Genomic DNA, 21,079 nt, shown 5'->3' with positions numbered 1-21,079 from the left:
TATTGGGTTGTCCCTTTGATTTATTTAAAACCCAAAATGACACTCAGGGTGTTAAAATGTCACAATGTGTTAAAGTTCACAAAGATATTTATTTTAGGTTATGGTATGTTGTGCCACAGATCAATTAAAAATAATAATTTTAAAATTGTGGTTCCCACACCTGAAAGTCAAGGAAATATATTTTGAATCATGGTCTTGAAAAGCGGCGAGTAAAAATGACAAAATAATTATTTTTACAAAAACTACATCCTCTGTCACAAATGACTTGATCTAGAAAAATATTTCTTCCTTTACCTATGCCTAAATTTACCTTATATTATGGCTGTACTGTTGCACAGTGATTAAATGAAAATAATAATTGACTGTCATGTTGTTATACCATAGCACTCCTATAACATTATGGTATCACCATCATGACAAAAAAATCGATAATGTTGCAAGGGTAATCATGTTGTTATCCAATGTAGGGAAGTGACACTGTAGACATGTGTAACACAGCTGAATATATCCACACAGTGTGTTTCTACTGTAGCTGGATGAATTACTCCCCGTCCTCCCCTTGCTGTGAGGATTTCTTCAGCAGAACAATTTTGGTTTTGTGCTCTCCGTAGACAAAGGAAGCACCAATCCGGCGCAGCAACCCGCAGCGTGAGCCAGGCGGGAGACAAAGAGCTTTGTGAGCGTTTCATGTGGAGGCCCGGCGTGAGGGAGAGCGGAGAAATATTTACACTAGTCAGACCCAAACTCCATTGGCCGACGCAGCATAATGCCCTTTTCACTTCCTGCGCCTTCCCCTGATGTGGCACGAGCTTCGTCAGCGAGAGTACCTGTTTCTCTCCGGCGAAAGCGTAGGGCCCTCCAAGCAGTGCCTGGGGAAAGTCAGAGAGAGGAGCTGGCGGAGCCTGTTCACGCAGGTCTGAACCCACAGCCGGGTAGTCACAGGCTTGTCTGTGATGGCAGCGGTGTGGAGGCGCTAGCCTTTCGAGCCTGTAGGGCAGATTGTGGATGTTGAGATGGAGTCTGCAGTCACAGCCTTGTACTGCCACCTACTGGCGGGGCCTTGAACTGCATCTCCTCTTTTGGACCTCAACCACAGCCAGCCTTAATTACAGCATGCTTCAGTTGTTGTGAGTGCATGTCAGAACAAATTATGTAAGTAATGAGGCTGAAAATGCTAAAGGAGTAGGAACACACAGGCGTGCTAATGCTCATGCCGAGAGAACACAAAACAAACAACAGAGTGCACAGCCCGCAATGTTTCCTTTTGTACACAGGCGAAAAACAACAGCAAAAAAAGATGGTGTCTTCATTAAATTACTGATAACAGCAAGATCAGTAAGGCATTTATATTAGTTTATATTTAGATTCGTTGCTGAGTACGCACTTAGCAACCTCGGACCCGGCAATGCGCACGAGGCTCTCCTGAGAACAGCAGCGCTTTATTATCAACATGAAATGTATGCTAATATGCCGTTTAAAGGCTGTGTAGACCGAACGGACAGTGTACTGGTTGTGATCGTTCTCGGAGAGAGAGAGGGAGACCAGTGGCCCCAGTGCCCCACCGCGGGTACGTCCACATTATCCGAATGACACAACAGGAGCTCGAGGGCGGATGATGAAACACGCTCGTGGCCTTCGCTGATGCGCTCAGCGGTGGCAGATTTGATGCGCGCAAATTAATTCCGCACGATTGGATTTATAAGGTTCTCTAAAATATTATCGAGCCACAGTATTTTGGCTGGAGGTAGGCAAGTAGCTGCGGGGAACTTTGGCTCGGGATCTGAGGGAACTGGAGGGAGCGATTTTTGTCAAGTAGAAATAAAATGCTTAGGCTACATTAAACAGTGAGCGTCGAGCTCTAATCCGGATAAATATAGAGAGGAGCTCTTGCATGGTAAGGTCTATTTTGCAATGGCCACGGGTTCGGTTCAGGTCCTTTTGATGCGATTATGTTGCCGTGGCCTTCGCTTCGAGATGCCCAACTTTATCAAGCAGAGTCGGCTAAGCAACTGCGCTTAGTGTTTGTGGAGTGTTTTATATGTCAGAAATAACACCAGCAGGTTGAAAAGTGGCCTTCTCTGTATTGTTCAGACGTGACTCGAAATTTCCAGCTGAGGTTTTTCTCCTCAAACACAATCGACTGCTGCTGAAGCAACTATGAGCTGCGATAGTTAAAGGATTGTTCATCCAAAAATAAAAATTCTGTCTTTATTCAACCTCATGTAAAAAAGAAGATATTTTGAGAAATGTGTGGTTTTGTGTCCATACCATGGAAGTCTAAGGTGTCCAGTGTTGTTAAGTTCTTCCAAATATATCCTCTGGTTTTCTGCAGAAGAATTAAAGCTGTACTGGTTTGGAGGGTGAATAAATGCACTTGTCACTTGTAATTTCATGTTATAATATTTCCAGCTCCACAAATTACACAATAGGTAGTTTATCGTTATGGCATCACATCAAAATGCAGGTCTTTATCGTTTTCCCTCATAGTAAACCACACAGCACAGTTGGACTGCATCTCAATGATGGCCAAACTTTCATTGTGGGTTATGTGCCTTTTAAGTTTCTCTTAGCTGATATTCCACTGGTAAAAGGTCCAGTCGTGTGGTTAATAGCAGCTCCCTGTCACGCTGTTCCTCTGCTGATATTATTACCCAAAGGCTCTGCGGGATGCAGCGGTGTTTCTTCTTACATGTCTTTTTTTGTGTGTGTGCAAGCTGACATCATGATCGCAGCACTTTATAAGGGTTTTCTGTTTAAAGTCAAGATAGCCTCCTCCAAACACGATGCAGCTGAGGCTGGGTGGCAGGGATGTGATGCGTTTGAAGCTCGGCGCCGTTTCATGTCGCAACATGCAGCCGTGGAGGAGGTGTTGTGCTGTGACTGGTGACAGTGAAAAATCCTGACAGTGTCTTCTCTCTTTTCTTTTCGCGCAGCTCAAATCGAAATAATTCCCTGCAAGATCTGTGGAGACAAATCATCAGGCATCCATTATGGTGTGATAACGTGCGAAGGCTGCAAGGTAAGAACCTAAACAACCCTGTCAGTGGGTATGTGCGTGACAAATACAAAAGCGGGGAAAGTTAACAAATGACACGCTGTAGAAAATAACAGAAGTTCCCTGTAGAAATGATCGCCATATAAAAGAAAAAACACACAGACAATTTATTTAGAGGACTTCACAAATCATCAAAGTTCTAAAAACGGCATTTATGTTGATGTTGTGTGAACATCACAATTACAAAACGATGGGATTGTCTCCTAAAGACAGGAGTCGTCTCCGCCGTGCCTGACTTTTAAAAATAATAAAACCATCAGAAAAGGAAGCGCTATGAATCAAAGCATGTCGTTAGCGGTTTTGCTAGCACGCCCCCCCACCTTTTGTGCATTTTTCAAACGCGCCGTCCACTCAGCAAAGAGGAATTTTGTGCTTATTGTGTATTCTTGTTTGCCGCCTGTCACCGGAGCGACTCGTTAGCATTCCGCGAGCGGGCTCGGCAGAAACAAACATGCGAATGCTGCTGCTTGTCGCTTTTTTGTTTTTCGCACAATAGACTCTCCGCTCAGCATCTCTCGCTCAGTCGCTCGCGTCGCGGCGGAAAGAAAACGTGCAACCCTGATGAATAAACTGCTGAAATGTATCTTTAATGGTTACTAATTACACGAGGCAGAGAGACATTTAATGATATGTGCGAGCACACCGCTCCGGCCCATAAATCATAGCATTATTAAGGAGCGCCGCTTGTCACCAGCAGTCCTACCCCGCTTTCATAATGGCTGCCATTAGAAAGCAACTTGGCAGCTGTCAGCTGTTTTCTAGTAATTAAACAGCCAATGAGCAACTAATTAAGACATATGTGTATGGAGCTGTGGAGTGGGGTGTGTTAATGACGAGCTGGAATCAATTCATTAAGTCAAAGGGATGAGAAATCAACTCGACGTGGGCGCCCGCTCCTTCCCCCTCGCGGCACCCACCGGGTTGGGGCCCAGTGATTCAACATTAATAACCTCAGACAAACTCGCCATTATTTACTACCTTTCTCGTCGCTCTCGGAACAGGCCGTCACCGCATTAACAATCCAAACTGCTATTTTCCCATTAACTGATTAGGAAATTTGGCAAATTTCATTAGATGACATAGACGACAGTCTGTTTCTATTCAGCTCATCAGGTCGGCGATGTATTAAAGTTAATACTGTACATTGACGTGCGAGGTTCATTAATGTTTTTAAACCGATTTTCCGCACTTTAATTCTGTAATTTAGCTATAAATAAAGTCCAGATGGCGTCGTTAACAAGCTTAACAAGTATGAAATATTATATTCTGTTTTACAAACATCATCAGATGTTCACACATAAGTTTGCTTACAAACTATAAACGTGTTGCATACCTATGCTGTTTGAGAAAGGTATGCAATATTCATACCAAAATTGTTATTATAACAGGGCAAATATGATTATATTGATCCAATCAGGTGTTTCTTACCAAATTGTTAACCATTTGATAAAGACAAAGTATTGCAAAAATAGCACCACCTGCTTATAAAATGTGTTTACCTCATTGTTTTTTGTTGCTTTTCCCGCGTAGGATTGTCACAACATGATTTTTACTACATGATTACCGAGGCCAAAAGATTTTATAGTATTATTATAATTATTTTACAAATAAATCATGATATCAGCAAAATCATCATCTTTCATTTTTGTCTATTTTTCACATTCAAACCGACTCTTATGGCTGGAAAACACTACAAGACTTTTACAATCTGAACAGATCTTTTTTTAAACTAGACATCATACACTTTTTGAAAGTTTCAGATAGAAACACACTAACTCTTCAAATCTGCAGACCGGCACAGACTTTCTAAAACAAGTCAAGACTGAAAATAAGTCTTCTAGTGTATTTTAGCCTTTAAAGAGATTTCACCCAAAATAAAAATTCTCTCATCATTTATTCACTGTCATTTCGTTCAAAACATGTATATGACTCTTTCTTCTGCAGAGCACACATTGTGAATTTGAGAAATGTCTAACAATGGAAGTCAATGGGGTCAGTGTTGTTTGGTTATCGACATTCTTCAAAATATCTTGTTCTGCAGAAGAAAGTCATACGGGTTTAAAATAATAAATGATTAAAGAACTTTCATTTTTGGGTGAACTTTAAGGCAACATAGACATAACATAAAAGGGTGTTGAATTCCTTACGATATGATCTTAAATGTAGCATAAACACAATATTGATTATCTAAATAATCAATTGTCAATAATGGTATGTTGTGACACCCCTATTATAACCCAAGTGTGTGAATATAACCACACCAACAGCTCAACCAAGTGGCTCTCATTGTCTCTCTCTGTCTCTCGGGGATCTAGGGTTTCTTCAGGAGGAGTCAACAGAGCAATGCGGCGTACTCGTGCCCGCGTCAGAAGAACTGCCTGATTGACCGGACCAGCCGAAACCGCTGCCAGCACTGCAGGCTGCAGAAGTGTCTGGCCGTGGGCATGTCACGTGACGGTGAGTGCATGTCCAGTACAGCAGACACAGAATATCAAACGCATGCGAAATATTGAATACAGCAGCATATAAAGTACTGTATATGCGTAACATAGAAATACATGAAACTGCATACAAACGTGCAAGTAGACTTCAAGAAAAGGCAATAAAAGGCACCAACAAAAACCCCAGTCTGGCCATGTCATATAAATTAGACTATCTGCTCTTTGTTGGCGCATTGCTCATTAGTTTCTCAACAAACTTGCAACAAGATGAATGTTAGAGGCGCTTGTAGTTCGGGACTGCAGGGCATCCTCACTCAGGCTGGGGATTCTGACAGCAAGTAGCTTTTATTAAATGAGCATCATTAAAACAGGCTCATTAAAGCCAATGCAGGTGAGCAGCATTAACGGGAACACAGGTGAGCGTGTGTTTGTGTGCGTGCATGTGTGTGGAGGCCCCCTGCTGGGCCTCCGGCTGGGCGATGTGACTACGGCCCGTGACAGGAGGATGAAATCAGGCCAGGTCTTCCGAGTGTACCGGGCTGCTCTCTCGCACGCAACCAGGACAGACAAGGTGACTTCTGACTTCACTCTGTCTGAAGCTCACTGGTCCCCATCTGCCTTCCTCACAGTGAGACGCAGACCGTACACAGACGAGTCTGAGACCATGTTAGGTTTTCGTCCAGAACCCTTTCCAGTACATCTTCCAAACAAAAGCTTTTTTAAATTCTGAGTTTCTTGCTTTATGGCTTTTAGCACTTTTAGCAACGTTCAAAATCATATTTCCTGTCCTTTTTCTCTTCTTCTCCTCTTTCTTTTGTTTCATCTCTTTTTTGTGTCCTATCTCATTTAGTTTTCTTCACACTTGCTCGCTTCACATCTACTCGACTCACCCTCATCTCATTTTTATCTCTTCTCCTTTTGTCTAATCTTGTCTTCCTTCCATCCAATACTTCTTTGGCTCATCCTCTTTCAGACGCCCTTCATTTCACAGACAGTTGAGCTCCACTTATACCTGATCCGCACTATATCTGCTCCCACAACATTTTTCCAGTTCAAAGACTAGCCGAAGCTGTTGCAAACTCTTTCTTTCTACATCTCCGCTGTTGTCTCCAGGTGCGGCGAGTGAGGGTCTTGCCTGTTTGTGAGTGCTTGTAAATTGCCGATTCATTCCAGTCAGGTCGTCTGTTCTTGGATAATTTTGGCAGGTAGACAGCGGAAAGCTAATGCTATTATAGAGTAGAGCACTTTTTCGGACCAAATACACCGAATTAATACCCTCGCAGAGACATTAAAACCTGCTCCCTGGAATTAGGCGTACTCATCATGCTGCTTCACTAAGCTTCCCTTCAAAGGCCAAAGTCTTGAGGGAAAAGAGATTGTTGTTCAGAAACGATGGCTATGGGGTAAAGTTACTTTTATTTCCTCGAAAATAAGAGGACTGTACGGATGTATCGCTCGATTAACTATTTAAGTTGTAAAGAGGCATGGTTTGGTTTAGTGGTTAAGACTCACGGCTTTTAACTGGGTTGCTGGTTTGATCCCTGCATGGAGACATCACTATTACATTTCTCCAAACAAGACTCACAAAAGGTTTTGGAAACAATTTCCACCAGAATAAATATTGCTCACTTGACTGCATCTGTTTATATTTGTTGAAGAAGTCGATCAATTCTTATGTGTACCATCTTTGTCTCAACAGCGGTGAAATTCGGCCGCATGTCCAAGAAACAGCGGGACAGCTTGTATGCAGAAGTGCAGAAACACCGGCTCCAACAGCAACAGCGGGACCACCAGCAGCAACCCGGTGAGGCCGAGCCCCTAACACCAACCTACGGCCTCTCCACCAACGGCTTGACTGAGCTCCATGACGACCTGAGCGGCTATATGAATGGCCACACGCCCGATGGCACCAAACCCGACTCGGGCGTCAGCAGCTTCTACCTGGACATCCAACCCTCTCCCGACCAGTCCGGCTTGGACATCAACGGTATCAAGCCAGAGCCCATCTGCGACTTCACCTCTGGCTCGGGCTTCTTCCCGTACTGTTCCTTCACCAATGGGGAAACATCCCCCACCGTTTCCATGGCTGAGCTGGGTGAGTGAGAAAATGGCAAGAAGGATTCTGGTTAGCCGAGGGGACTGGGGGAAGAACTCAACCGTGGGGCAAACGTCGCTAAAGGTGTCTTAAAATAGCATTAGGTTGGAGACTCATCTCAAAGACTCATTAAAAGTACCTCTTTTTTTCTAATTAGTTTCCATTAATTAGGGCCAATCAGGATCCAGCAGGGCACGCGCCGTGGGAAATCATTTTTTTAGGTTCCCCTCCTGCTCTGGGACTCTCTTTAACAGATGTGTTTTCAACATGATTGAATTTTATACTTTGTGTTTTTTTTCTTCTTTCTCTGTCGCCTTCATTTGCTCTTTCCTGTTGAAAGCAAATATGACCTTTGTTTCCATAAATTTACACACACACACACACACCTTGCTTTCATGCCATCATTAAAGCATTGCCCTATTTTCATTTCTATTGCTTGTTCTGGAGACAATTTTATATGCCGTTTATGTGCGTTGTTTCAAAATGGTTACATTGCAAAAATAGAGGAGAAGAAAAAGCGACAGAACCTGCAACCAAACATCTCATACAAAGCACTCAATAGTCAAATATTTGTTGGCATTAACCTGGAAAACAAGATTAGTTTAGTTGAGACATGTTGCGTTTCCTTACTTCCAGAAGTTGCATACAATGTAGACCATTCTGCAAGAAGTCAACACTGGTCCACATGCACTTCCTGTTTTGGTTTTTAACAATACACTAACATTACAACAAAATACAACCAACAGAACATTTGGAAATTAATGAAAATGTTAAACATCTGTAAAACTTAATTATAAATATGAAACCCCCCCTGAAAAACAAAAACAGGAAGTGCTTCTGAACCAGTGTTGTTTACTCGATCTACAGAAAATCTGAATGTAAAAGGTCAGCCATGTGGCTGCAAGGTTTTACATCGACTTGAAATAATAATGCACAACCACACTTCACTCAAATATGCATTTGCTGTGAGAATCTTCCCAAGGTACGACCTCCATATAGCGCTAATGCGAAACAATTGCCATTGAGCTCATGTATGCATGAACACACGCAATATACACCATATGCATACATATACTGTATATAGAACATCTCGATATGTCTGTACATTAAATGCAGCCAGGCGTCACGAAGGCTTTTGACGTGCGTTGTGTTGTCTTTCAGAGCATCTGGCCCAAAACATATCCAAGTCCCATATGGAGACGTGTCAGTACCTGAGAGAAGAGCTTCAGCAGATGACCTGGCAAGCTTTCCTTCAGGAGGAAGTGGAGAGCTACCAGAGCAAGGTACTACACACATACGTTCCTGAAGAGCGAATGAAGCTTTGTGCAGTGCTAAAGGATATCTTAAACTTAATGATGTAAATGTACATTGTTGTGGCAGTGTTGTTTAGTGTATAAATGTCCTAGTGGCTGTTTACATGTACATGCGGTGCAGCCACTTGAAGGGATAAACAACGATTTATTTCTACTGATACTTAACAGGATCTTTGTTGTGTTTCCCCTCAGCCCAGAGAAGTCATGTGGCAGCTGTGTGCTATTAAAATCACAGAGGCCATTCAGTACGTGGTGGAGTTTGCCAAGCGCATCGATGGCTTCATGGAGCTCTGTCAGAATGATCAGATAGTGCTACTCAAAGCAGGTAAAGCATTTGTGTGTGTGTTTGTATCACCATCATCCGTCCTGGCTTATTTCACAGACTTTAAACAGAAATTTTCCTCTGCTCCGGTGTTGCTAAATTCATTCCATACTACCATACTACTTACTTTATCTGCTTTATGCTCTTTATGTGAATGATGTATGCATGGAATAACCTACATAATCTTTTATAATTGCCAAAATTTGCAAGCATGGACTCTCAGCTCTTAAAAATAGAGCATTATTGACATGCTATCCATGCTGTCTCCTTACAAGCAATGTGAGATTTATGACACACACACAATGTCCCCATCATGATCCCAGCAGCTCTCAATGTTTCTGTTTGTGCCACGCTCAAGCGAAATTAATAACAAAGTGAGTGAGAGCTCTTGTCTGACATGACATTTTAAACCACCAGCATCTTGCTAAAGCTTTGTAATGGCTTCTGTTACGTGGCTTTTATCCGCTAAGCAGCGCACTAAAGCACTCTGCTTTAGAATTACTGCTCCCACTCACAACAATAACAGCAACATATTCCACCTGAGACGCACACAAGCGTAACAAACGCACAGATGTGTTCTTAGGTGACAAATATATTCAGCTAATTGTCAACATAGCAAAGTAATTTTTTTCACTTTATGATGCGCAAGTATAAGAATGCAGACGTGTGTGCTTAGCTAACGCATTTCAAGGGTGTTTAACGTGCGTTCTTGCATTACTTGTGGTAACACCTCATTGTTAGTATTCAGCTAGCTGTCTTCATTTACATTTCCGCGTCTGGCAGATATTTGTATCCAAAGTTACTGGAGTGCATTTAAGGTGTACATTTTATTTGTATGCTATACAGAGTGCGTTTTCGTAAGCAGCTTGTCTTAAAAGACGACCTATAGCCCGTGCTTTACCAGTTGAGCTACAGGAACACAAAAATCGCTGCACACTAGGGCTCTGCCACAAAAGTGTTTGACCTACAGTACAAGAGTGTAATGTAATGCCCACTATAGCATTTTTACATCAAGAATCAGAATGCTGATATTCAAAAATTTGGTTCACTGAAATTCACGATTATTGTCAATACTGGTATGTTGTGAAATCCCTTGTAAAGTATATTTCCGGCTGTTGCTATCTGTCTCTCTTCTGGACTATGAATAATCCTCTTGTTTCTCTTTCATCTGTGCACAGGCTCTTTGGAGGTGGTGTTTGTCCGAATGTGCCGTGCCTTCGACCCTCAGAACAATACAGTCTATTTTGACGGAAAGTATGCAGGGTCTGACGTCTTCAAATCATTAGGTGAGTTACGGTCAGTTAGTTTAAAATGTCGTCCCCCTGGTGTGAAATGTTTTAGAAAAATTAATAATTTGAAACCATTGCAGAGTATTTTCTCCGTAAAACTGCAATGTTCCAAAGTACACCACGATCGGTGCTGTTTCAGCCCTTTTCCAAAGTCCGTTTACTGAAATCGCTCGGCGGCCATGTTTGCAACGCCTCTGTGCAGCTATTTACATCAAAGCAAGTCCACAGTCCTATCTGCTTGAATGGGGGAAGGCAGATATTTCTAAAGGGCATATTTTCGATCAGTAATTAAACACGACATAAACTGTATCATAAATTTGGTTTGCTAAGCTTAAATTGTGCTAAAAATCCCCTTTTTCGAGATCGGCGGTCATGACTGATTACCGATTGGCTCGTTTTACTGGAAGGCGGTACCTTCCTTCGCTAGAGTGCCCATATTGAGCATAGCATTCCTCGCCAGTCATTGTAACGCCGGTGGCGCATCTTGTTAATATTATTAACTTTGGCAGTGCTCACACATCAAATGAGGCATCTATGTACTTTTATAAAAAGGTCAGTTCTGGTCCTTGATTCTGATTGGCTGATCCGAGTTCTAAGCCGTAACAACATTTTTATTTTAATGCTTATAGATAAGTTTTGAGTTATAAAATTATCGAATGCATAGGGACTTTCAATACTGAGTGAGGCACACATGGTGACAGCATTCAAATGTGGTTACAACCCAACCGATTTGCAACCAACTGGCAACCGAAAGTCATACGTGTGCAAGCAAACAAGCTTTCCAGATTCGCCACACAAAAATTCAAACATTCCTCGCTTAAAATGACACATATAGTGGGCATTTGGAAACAACATAAGCAAGATTAAGAGTCTACTGAGAGTGTTTTATCAAACATGCTATCCACACAACCGTAACCCGTCTAGAGTTTCTCTTGGGTAAGCAAATAGCATTTATGTTTGAATGCCATGACATTAGTGAAATCCTGTCTCTGTGGTTACTTGCACACATTTGAAACCTTTAGAAGCAGAATGCCAAAAATGCCAAATGCCAAAACAAACACAAATATAAGAAATTAAGTAGGTGAGAAAGGTGTGTGCATATGGATGCCACGGTCTGGAAGCCAACACTCAATCAATATTTGTGTCTGTTTGTGCAGATCTCATTCTTATAATAACGATGGCAATTTCTTATTTCTCTGTCAGTTGCACAGGGCTTTTTAACAAGCCTGCATCTGTTCTCCGAGCCTTTGAGACAAAGGCATGCCAGAGACTATCTCTTGTGTGAACTCATGAGTCACGGGCTTTACTGAAAGTTTCGTTAGTGACCCCAGTCATGCTTACATAACCCATCTCGTTCGCCAAAACATGATTATTCCAGAGAGAGAAAAAAAGTGGGAAAAGCATTCTGTATTGCATTAAAAAATGTATTGTTTTACCTCGTGTCAACGCAAAAACGTCAAGTGTCTACCAGTGCTGTCTACTGCTACATCTCAAGCCTGTCTGTACATCTTTTTCTTTCTCTCCGATTCACCGTGACAGGCTGCGATGATTTGATCAGCTCCGTCTTCGAGTTTGGGAAAAACTTGTGTTCTATGCACCTCTCTGAAGATGAGATCGCCCTGTTCTCCGCCTTCGTGTTGATGTCTGCAGGTAAGCCTGGCTCAATGTGTTAAACGCTACAAACGTGTTACCCACAATCCCTTATTTACCACTTCCACACAGGCTGTTTTAGCTTTGAGGTTAAAGATATGGACCGGTAACCGAAAGGTTGGTGATTCAAATCTTACAAGTGGTCCGTGAATGATTGCAGATTTGAACCTTGTGGTGTGTTTTATGAAATCAGACTAGTGTCCGTGAAGTAGTAAAACGTGCATGTGTCGTTCCCTAATGGGACATTTCAATTACAGCCACCTAAAAATGATACAAACCAGAGTCAACCCTGCTTCTTCATACTCCACTTAAACACCATGTGTGTGAACCGCAAGGTCACAGCTCAGATTGCGATGAAGTGTGACATCCTCACTCGTCTGTGCTCGTGTGTTTAGACCGGTCTTGGCTCCAGGAAAAGGTGAAGGTGGAGAAACTCCAGCAGAAAATCCAGCTGGCACTTCAGCACGTTCTGCAGAAGAACCACAGAGAGGACGGCATACTGACAAAGGTACTACTTAACACAAAATGAAGCAGGATATGATGTCATTAAATTTGATCTTTGTGTATTATTTTATGTATACTAATGCTTAGTTATTGTGATTAAATTATGGCTTTAAAGACAATATAGATATTCTTCACAGATTTGACTTTTATAATGACTTATATCCAATTAAGTGGGGGAAAATGTAGGATGGAATTTTCCATCTGGATTTGATTGGATCATGAAATGTTAAGCTGTGATGTTATTGGTTAATATTATTTTCCCTGCCCGGTTGGCCTTGGTTTTGTCAGCAGAAAAGATAAGTTGTTTCAGGTGCAGGGAACGTTATTCGATTTTGATGAAAGATTAGACAAATATATACATATTGTTTTTAGAATAAAGTGCACTGATGTATTGAGCACAATAAGACCAGTGACTTGCATTACAGGAAAGGAAATAAGTGGGACATTTATTTTAGCTGTATGACTCTTTTAGAAAACTTAAGAACAAATGTCACTAGATTTAAAAGGCAGACATTTACCCCAGTTCCAAAAGGTCCTTTAGAGCAAAAAAGAATAACAGACCTCTCTTCTCTCTCTCTGCAGTTGATATGCAAAGTCTCCACACTGCGAGCTCTGTGCAGCAGGCATACAGAAAAGCTGACGGCATTCAAAGCAATATACCCAGACATTGTGCGCGCCCACTTCCCCCCATTGTACAAGGAGTTGTTCGGATCAGACTTTGAGCAGTCCATGCCCATTGACGGGTAACGCTTCCCGCGCCCGTCCCGCCCGGGGGATTTCACGCCGTGGGGAATGTCAAGCATAAATCTGAGACACTTTACCAGTGCCCTGCACGTACACATACACACACCTGGACAGCCGACACTGCACACACACCCCCCTTTTTCCTTTGTGTTTTTCGAGCGGAATGAGGAAGGAGGCAAAGGACTGGGTTTGACTCCAGCGGTTTATTTTTGGGGTTTGTTCCCTCCATTTACTGACACAGGTGGGACGCGCAGCCCAAGGGAGAGGATGAGAAGACGCTTGTTTTTCGTACGCTTCCTCTCTCTCTTTTTTCTGGCTGAACCTGAAGAGTCCACGCGTACGGTCCCATGGAGATTTGTCACGATCAGCATAAATCGTTTTGACTTGTTTCCAAAAGGGAAACCATTCCCTGGGAGCGTTCGCCTGAATCTGGCGTTTTAAACATTTTAAAAGGAAGCCACATATTTTAAAGTCCCCTACAAGCCAAGAAAAAACGAAATCGAACGAATGTTTTACCTGTGATCTGTCTTCACGATCAGAACTGCACCAGTAGTTTATGTACCGAAGTGTGTATGTAGAAATACTCATAGATGTGGTGTGCGTGGCTTGGCCAGTTCCTTTCTCCTGTGGGTTTGATTTTCTTTCTGGGAACGCTTGATGTCAGAATACAAACCAGCAGCAAAGAGGAAGACGACGGGAGCGAAAGAGAGAGAATGAGAAGTGTTAAGCAATGTCTGTCGGCATTTGGTGACATAAAGCAGCACCTTTCTACGGACAATCGTCTAAAAAAAGAAGGAAAACATAGAATTCTGGTAATTCTAGTTTAAATGACGTAAAAAGCTCAATTACTTTTAGCTGTCAGAGACTTCATCTACCATAGTTGCTTAGTGATATCGTTTAAGGCCATCTGCTATTAAGTCCCTCTCTGGAATGGTGTTAACGTAATGGTCCGACCACCACCATCGATGCAATGAAAGGGTCCATTTCACCCAATTTCTAACGTGTTACAGGGTATACAGTCATAAGTACAAACAATACAGAAAAAAATATGTCTATAGAATCTATTTTAAATAACATGTATGATATTAGTAGCTAGATTATTCTTAATTGTGAAAAATTGATAAGGCACTTTTATTTGCACCTTTCTTTAATTTAAGACTTGTATATTTACCTAGTGATGTGTTGCATGTATAAATACCACGATTATGGAAAACAAGTGCTGGAAACCCTAACGCTGCTGTGGGTGGGTGCGTGTTTGTGTGCGTGTTTGTGTATTTATTCGCGAGGTTGGTGCTGGGCAAAGACTGATCACATCGGTTCCAAAAATATATATTTTTAAAAAGCAGCTTTAATGCTGGGATTCTGTTCCTAGACCTGCGTTATGATTTTGACACCCAGCTAGTCCTTTTAGGAAACTCCTAAAAGATGTTTCAGGATCAGAAATCCCTTCTTTTTCAACGTTTCTGTTGTGTAACGTAATCAGAAACGGAAGTACCAACAGACCTATCGTTTCATCATTTTATTCTATTGTTATTTCAATCTTCAGTACATTTATTTGTACGTTTCAATCTGTTAAATGGTTCCATCTAGTGGTGGTGTCAGCACAGTTTATGCCCCTTTTGAGGATGATTCTGATCTTATTTATCTGGCAACCATTTTTACCATCCTTTCATCTTAGATACACAAACTGGAATCGAGATGAAAGTGTAAATTTTCTTTTTAAGCAGCTCTTGTGAAGGTATTTGCCCAGCAACAACGCCCGTCCGGAACGTAAGAGAGAAAAAGATAAATATTCAAAGCCTTGTCTGGTCGAAATCCTCTATTTTTGTAACATTGTACAGTGCTTATAAAGCCTATGAAAGAAAAAAGGGAACGAAGGATGCTATAGCACTTAATCCTGCAATAACGAATTAGAATTTGTGTGTTTTTTATGATTTTTCAAAGAACAAGACGATTATAGGAACACATTGTTGTGCGTTTCGTATGTTTGTAGGTCTCTTGAATGTGCCATAGTGGTCTGTCATGCTATTTTGAGTCTGAAGAAATTATGTTTGTAACATTCCAGTAAAACTATGTTGTGACATTTATGAAATCCCAATATAATCCAGAAAAACTTTGAAGATAACTTCTACGACCCGCTAACAGACATTTCGAAACTATTGAAGTAGATCTTGGTAGCTTCTTGTCGCTCTATTTTAACGTCACAATTCCCCCCCCACAATTGTGTGGTCTTTCCCATTACACAACGTATGATCCTCAGGGAAGAGTCTGTCTAACTCAATTCTGAAACCAGTAGTTTAAACGTGTTAGTCGGCTCTGTGTTGTATCAAATGTTAACATCAGTAATTTAATCTCAATGATCAGCGTCAACATAATTAGTTATTTTATCGGGGTGAAAATATCAGTCTTGTTTTTATTGGTTGTGCAGTTTATTCATTTCTGCCCGCATCCCCCAGACGTCCTGATAATGTTAATACATCATTAAACTGTGAATGACAATCCAGGTTCATGTTTAGTTCCTTGTAAATCAGCAGTGCTTGTACTACAAGGCTCAGGGAGAGTAATATTGTGATAATTGAGAATATCAAGGGAAAATAAGATATTAGCTCTGTCCTATCCAGACAGCGTTTAAAGACATCTTTGTCTTTTGACTCATTTAATATTATGCTGCTTTCTAAAGGTACCTAAAAGCATAATATTTTTCCAAATATTTGTGTGTGCTCATTTTTATCTGAGCCACATTAATGTTAAACCCCGTGTGTGGCGGGCTATTTGTGTAGAGTTGCTGTCTATTAAGCGCACTCAAGTTCACTTCTTAGGTTAGCATGCTGTCTAAGGTGGCTTTGCAACAGAACGAATTGGATATTCATGTTAAGCACAATTCTCTGACCAGCACAAAAGAACCTGGTGGTAATATATAAAAACGTTTAATTGGGACTGTTAAGATGCTTGTCATTCTTTATTTCATTTTTAAGCACAGCCCTTTGGGATATTTTCTCTGTTTACCCTTTGCAATTCACATGCTCGTGTCATTCCGTGTTACTCACTAGCATAAATTCTGTCAAGCCCACAGAAGACGGCGATACATCATAAACAATGCAAATGTGTCATTTAATTCAATCGAACCATAGGCCACTGGTTTTATCTCATCACACAGCAAGCTCCAAGATCTAATTCCCAAAAAACAAACCGAGAAAGATAACAACCTCAAGCGTACCACTGTGCGCTATGCTATGTTTTTAGTTCATTTTTCTGGATGGGAATTGTTCTAACTGTCACTCATAACTCAGTCTATGTGCCAAATACCTCTTCATGAATCGCTCCACCGTCAACGTCCGCGCGGGCTACTTAACGTGCGTTACAAATACGGGTTTCTACAGGGCAACCACTGCTGTGGAGTCCCCTTTTAATGAACAAGCTTTGATGCACAGAAGACCGTTGTGTTTCTCGTCCAACGATCCGTGTTCATCTAGTTGCACCACTAGCGCTGTAGTAAAGTCACGTTTTGCCACTTTTTACATGTTGTTTTTTGTAAGTGTAGTTTGTATTTGACAATTCAAAGCAATATAGGCTACGAGATAGAACTTTGGACAAATTTATTTTTTCTAATACGAGCAAAGGTACTTAAACATCTCTGGATCTGTGGTATTTTAGATCTGTTTGCTTCTCTTATCGGTGGAAGATCCATAAAGTTTCCCACATTTTGATTTTGTAAGTCGTGAGCTCCCACTATGTTTATTCTCGTGAGAAGCAATATATGTCTGAACGTGCGTGCGAGAGCGTGCATACAAGCAAATACGTTTGTCTCTTTCCTACGGTGATGTTTGCTGAAGGTCAAACCCCAGACAAGGCTTTAAAAGTTAAGATGCAGCAGGGTCAGATGGTGAATTGTATGTGAGATCTTACGTTTAACCAGGATTTAAAATGTTTTATGTAGCACTGAGTTTGAACCCCTCGATGAGGCTGTACAAGCATGACAACGTTTCAATTAGATTTATGCAAACGCAACAAGGCCTATGCACTCACATATAAACGTTGGTGAAATTTATTTTCAGTGGTTTCAACGGCACGTGTCATGCTAACAGCATTTTGATCTGAAGGTGTTTGGATTTACATCAACGATTTTCATGCATTCTTATTTATAAAATTGAGAGGTTTCTTTCCTAAAGCACAGCTGATACGTTATTAAAAGTGAAATATGTTTAGATAATAGAAGAAAAGAAAAAAGTCTTTAGCCATAATCGAATGTCAAGCAATAATATATATGGTGTATTATTATTCATTTTTGTGCATAGGCTTTGAACATCTGCATGTAAATACATCTCTTATTTATCGCTTTTTCGTTTGTTCGTTTTTGCTTTTTGCTTTTCATTTTCCTTTCATTTTTTATATTGACTAGTTCTGTTCCCGGGTGGAGAACTACGAACGTCAAATGGCCTGTAAACTGTACAGCTTCATTTTTATCCTCTCTTTTATCCTCTGCTTTTAATTCACTCAATATTTAATGTTCTATTGATCACATGTATAAAAGTAACTTTGTAACTTCTGTCTGTATAGGTAAAAGAAAATACTGCTATTAAGACCTGCTCAGTGCAAATATGGATCTGTTTATCAGACACATCATGCTGTACAAAATCTCTGTTTTAGGACAGTTCTCTCTTTTAGACTTAGTTGGATTAGCGCTAGGGTGTGCTGACCTTACTTTTTGTGTTATACTGATGTGTGGTGCTAGGTAAGTTACTTTTGTGAACAAAAATTATGGATTCCTAGATTAGGCCACCCTTTTAGTCCATTCATTTCGCTGAGTATTGATGCATTATTGATATTAGGACTCGATGAATAATTATAAGAATAATGATAACAAATAAAGTTAACAATAGGTGGTAAATATCCTTTTGAATACTCAGCAAGTACCTGTATCAGTGTGCTTGTCTCGGGACGCGGCTTGTTTCCTTCTCACTTTTAAGATTATTAGCAAAAGCAGTATGGGATAAGTCAATCTCTATTCAACGCGCTTCTGAATCTTTGCGATGAAGAAGGTTGGTCATGCTTAAAAAGGCAGTATTGTGTTTATTTTCATTGCTCAAAACGGTACATTTGTTGTCTGGAGCTGGAAGGACTTTGGATACAGCAAAGTACTGGATCGTCTATAGCCACTTTGGCGCTCTCCATTTTCGTTCATTCTTCCCTTTAGTTTTTAAAGACTAGCTTTGTAAGCATTTATGTTTCTATTCAAAATCTGCTTACGCACGTACAGTACACACACATGCACACATCGGTTATGTGTTATAACAAATTGTACAGGACAAAGACAGTTGTACGAGGTTCGTGCGAAACTTTCTCTATGTAGCAAGGCAGAATATACTTGCAATAATGCATAGCAAACTACACTGAGTGCCTCTCAGTGGTACAGGATGCAGAAACTATATTCGTATGTTGTTGTTTTCACTGTTCTTGTACTCAAATGACTGTGTTTGCACATGTGGGTGACTTCTGTCTTGTGTTACCAACCTTTCTTTTCATTGGCTGTCTTTTTTTGTAAATGAGATTTCACGTTTGTTTATAGCCATGGAAGCAGCATTTTATTGTCTCCTGTGGTGTCCTGTATTTCTTACCGACAGTGCTCTGTCGAAACTCTCTGTCTCAGATGTTTTTGCTTTTCCTTCGAACAGCAGATGAAACGTGGTTATGGGACTTGCATTTTTTTATTTAGTCAGTTGCACCCTGGTTGGATGTATCTGCTTGAAAATGAATGGGAGAGCCCTGTTTGGATATCTGCAGAGACAAAATTACAGACAATCCACTCTGTGTCCCATTTTTCCTGCCAATTAGGTTTAAGTTGATAATAACAAATCAAAATGACTAATGCAATGTATCTTACGTGTTCATATGTGTATGTATAATGATGCATACTACACATCTGGATCTTTTTCCTGTTGTCTGTTAAACGCGAGGAAGGCTGGAGCGGGCCGGGTTGGATTTCGCTTCTCGCGGCATCATCAACTGCAGGAAAAAAAGCAGTGAACAGTTGTCACATATTTTTACGTCACATGTTTGCTACTGATCTTAAAATGGGGACGGTCCATCATGTATCTTTCTATTCAGCTCTTTGGAACTCTCTTTAGGAGACAGTATCTTAATAGTGGTTTTACTCCTTCTGTTTGTCTGATTCTTAAATATGAAAATAAGTATTTTGATTCATTTTGTAAATACCGCTGTAAAGAAAAATAAGAAATTTAATGTTGTCTTTTAAATACTTTTCATTCTAATATGAATGTTGTTATATTGTACTTAGAAACTGTACCTTTAATATTATCTTTATTAAAAGTGCATTGGACACATCGATTTTAGATGTGCTTTATGTGCTGTTATCCCATAATAAAATTTACCGCTTGTAATGAGGTCTTATTCCGTGTCTTGTATTTCTTTACTGAATGTAGTACTTGTCGCGCTAGCATTTTAAGTTACACACAAAACTGAATGATACAAATGTGGTTGCTTCCGACATGAAAGATGATATTTGTGTGTTTTACTGTAGCTAAAGCACATACATAGTGTTTTGTTTATACTTCTGACTTTGAAGATATAGTACAGTATTATTTATAAGTCCTCATAAACCACACAAAAAAGCATTGTTAGGGGATGGTAATATTATTTTTAAATAAATACAGGCACTACTATTTTGCCAATTGTGTGGGAAAATATTTTCACATTAAAGAATTATATTGTTTAGTCAGTTTTAGCTTTGTGTCTGTGTAACCTTTAAATGTTAACTAAATTATATTTTATCATAGCTGGTTTCATAGGACGCACGCGCAATACACAGATATCTAATGTAACTTACCTTAAAATCGTGATTTTTACTTTCAGGATAACTTCAAGCTCTTAAAAGTAGTCATGGTATAATTCTGTATATAAGACCATGGTGTCTTAATGTTATAAAAGGATTAAAACCAAATTTAGCAAAGTATATCGCAACCGTATTCACGTCTTGCGCGAAACTGACAACTGTCGCGAGCGCAATGTTCAACGTCATATCTGCGTCACACCTGTTGATGCCTTCCAGACACCTCGGATTTAGGATATTTACCACATCAAACACGGAAATAACTTTGTGATCTTGTAATATTAAAACAACATCTTTACTAATGATTTAGTGACATTTAAACATTAAGTGCCGGTTTACCGGACAGGGGTTAGTCTAACTCAAGACTAGACCTTAGTTAAATTTGGATATTTAAGTCGTGTATAAAAACATACTTTACAAAGAGAACGTTGCTGTGTGTTTGTTGAGACAACTATAACACTAATATATTTTAAGATATGTAAGTTGTTTTCAATCAAGACACCTTTAACATTTAAGTTAGTCTGGGACAAGACCTGTCCGGGAAACGGCCGCTAAAAGTGTTTATTAATTTCCGTGTAGAAGTGGGGAATATCTTAAATCCCATGTATTATTCGTTCCCAATGAGGTTAACTTGCGCACTCACAAAATAATGGAAATCATTATTAAAAATAGTAATAATACAACAATATCAGGAAAACATATAATTATTTATTGAGTAAAATGTTTTCTAATAGTTGAAACAAGAATCTGGATACGTTGAATGTCCAAAGAGGAACCTTCGTTTGGCGTTTTAGTTCCGGTCGGAAGATTCATGTTGGT

At 40.3% G+C, this 21,079-nt stretch overlaps 1 protein-coding gene across 2 annotated transcripts in view; it reads left to right on the top strand.

Moving 5' to 3' along the window:
* Positions 1-19,035, top strand: part of roraa (RAR-related orphan receptor A, paralog a) — a 267,139-nt gene extending 248,104 nt beyond the window's left edge. For both annotated transcript variants that reach the window (XM_056739458.1, XM_056739459.1), the window contains 9 exons: positions 2,934-3,019; positions 5,371-5,512; positions 7,196-7,591; positions 8,753-8,874; positions 9,097-9,229; positions 10,405-10,512; positions 12,055-12,165; positions 12,561-12,673; positions 13,252-19,035. In XM_056739458.1, coding sequence (XP_056595436.1) covers positions 2,934-3,019; positions 5,371-5,512; positions 7,196-7,591; positions 8,753-8,874; positions 9,097-9,229; positions 10,405-10,512; positions 12,055-12,165; positions 12,561-12,673; positions 13,252-13,416 — 1,376 coding nt within the window. In that variant the 3' untranslated portion in view covers positions 13,417-19,035. The remainder of the gene's footprint in view (positions 1-2,933; positions 3,020-5,370; positions 5,513-7,195; positions 7,592-8,752; positions 8,875-9,096; positions 9,230-10,404; positions 10,513-12,054; positions 12,166-12,560; positions 12,674-13,251) is intronic.
* The last annotated feature ends 2,044 nt before the right edge of the window (positions 19,036-21,079 follow it).

This window comes from Triplophysa dalaica, chromosome 24, assembly GCF_015846415.1.
Source record: "Triplophysa dalaica isolate WHDGS20190420 chromosome 24, ASM1584641v1, whole genome shotgun sequence".
Lineage (NCBI taxonomy): Eukaryota > Metazoa > Chordata > Actinopteri > Cypriniformes > Nemacheilidae > Triplophysa > Triplophysa dalaica.
The sequence above is the reverse complement of the archived record's forward strand: the minus strand, read 5'-3'. Positions and strand labels throughout refer to the sequence as shown.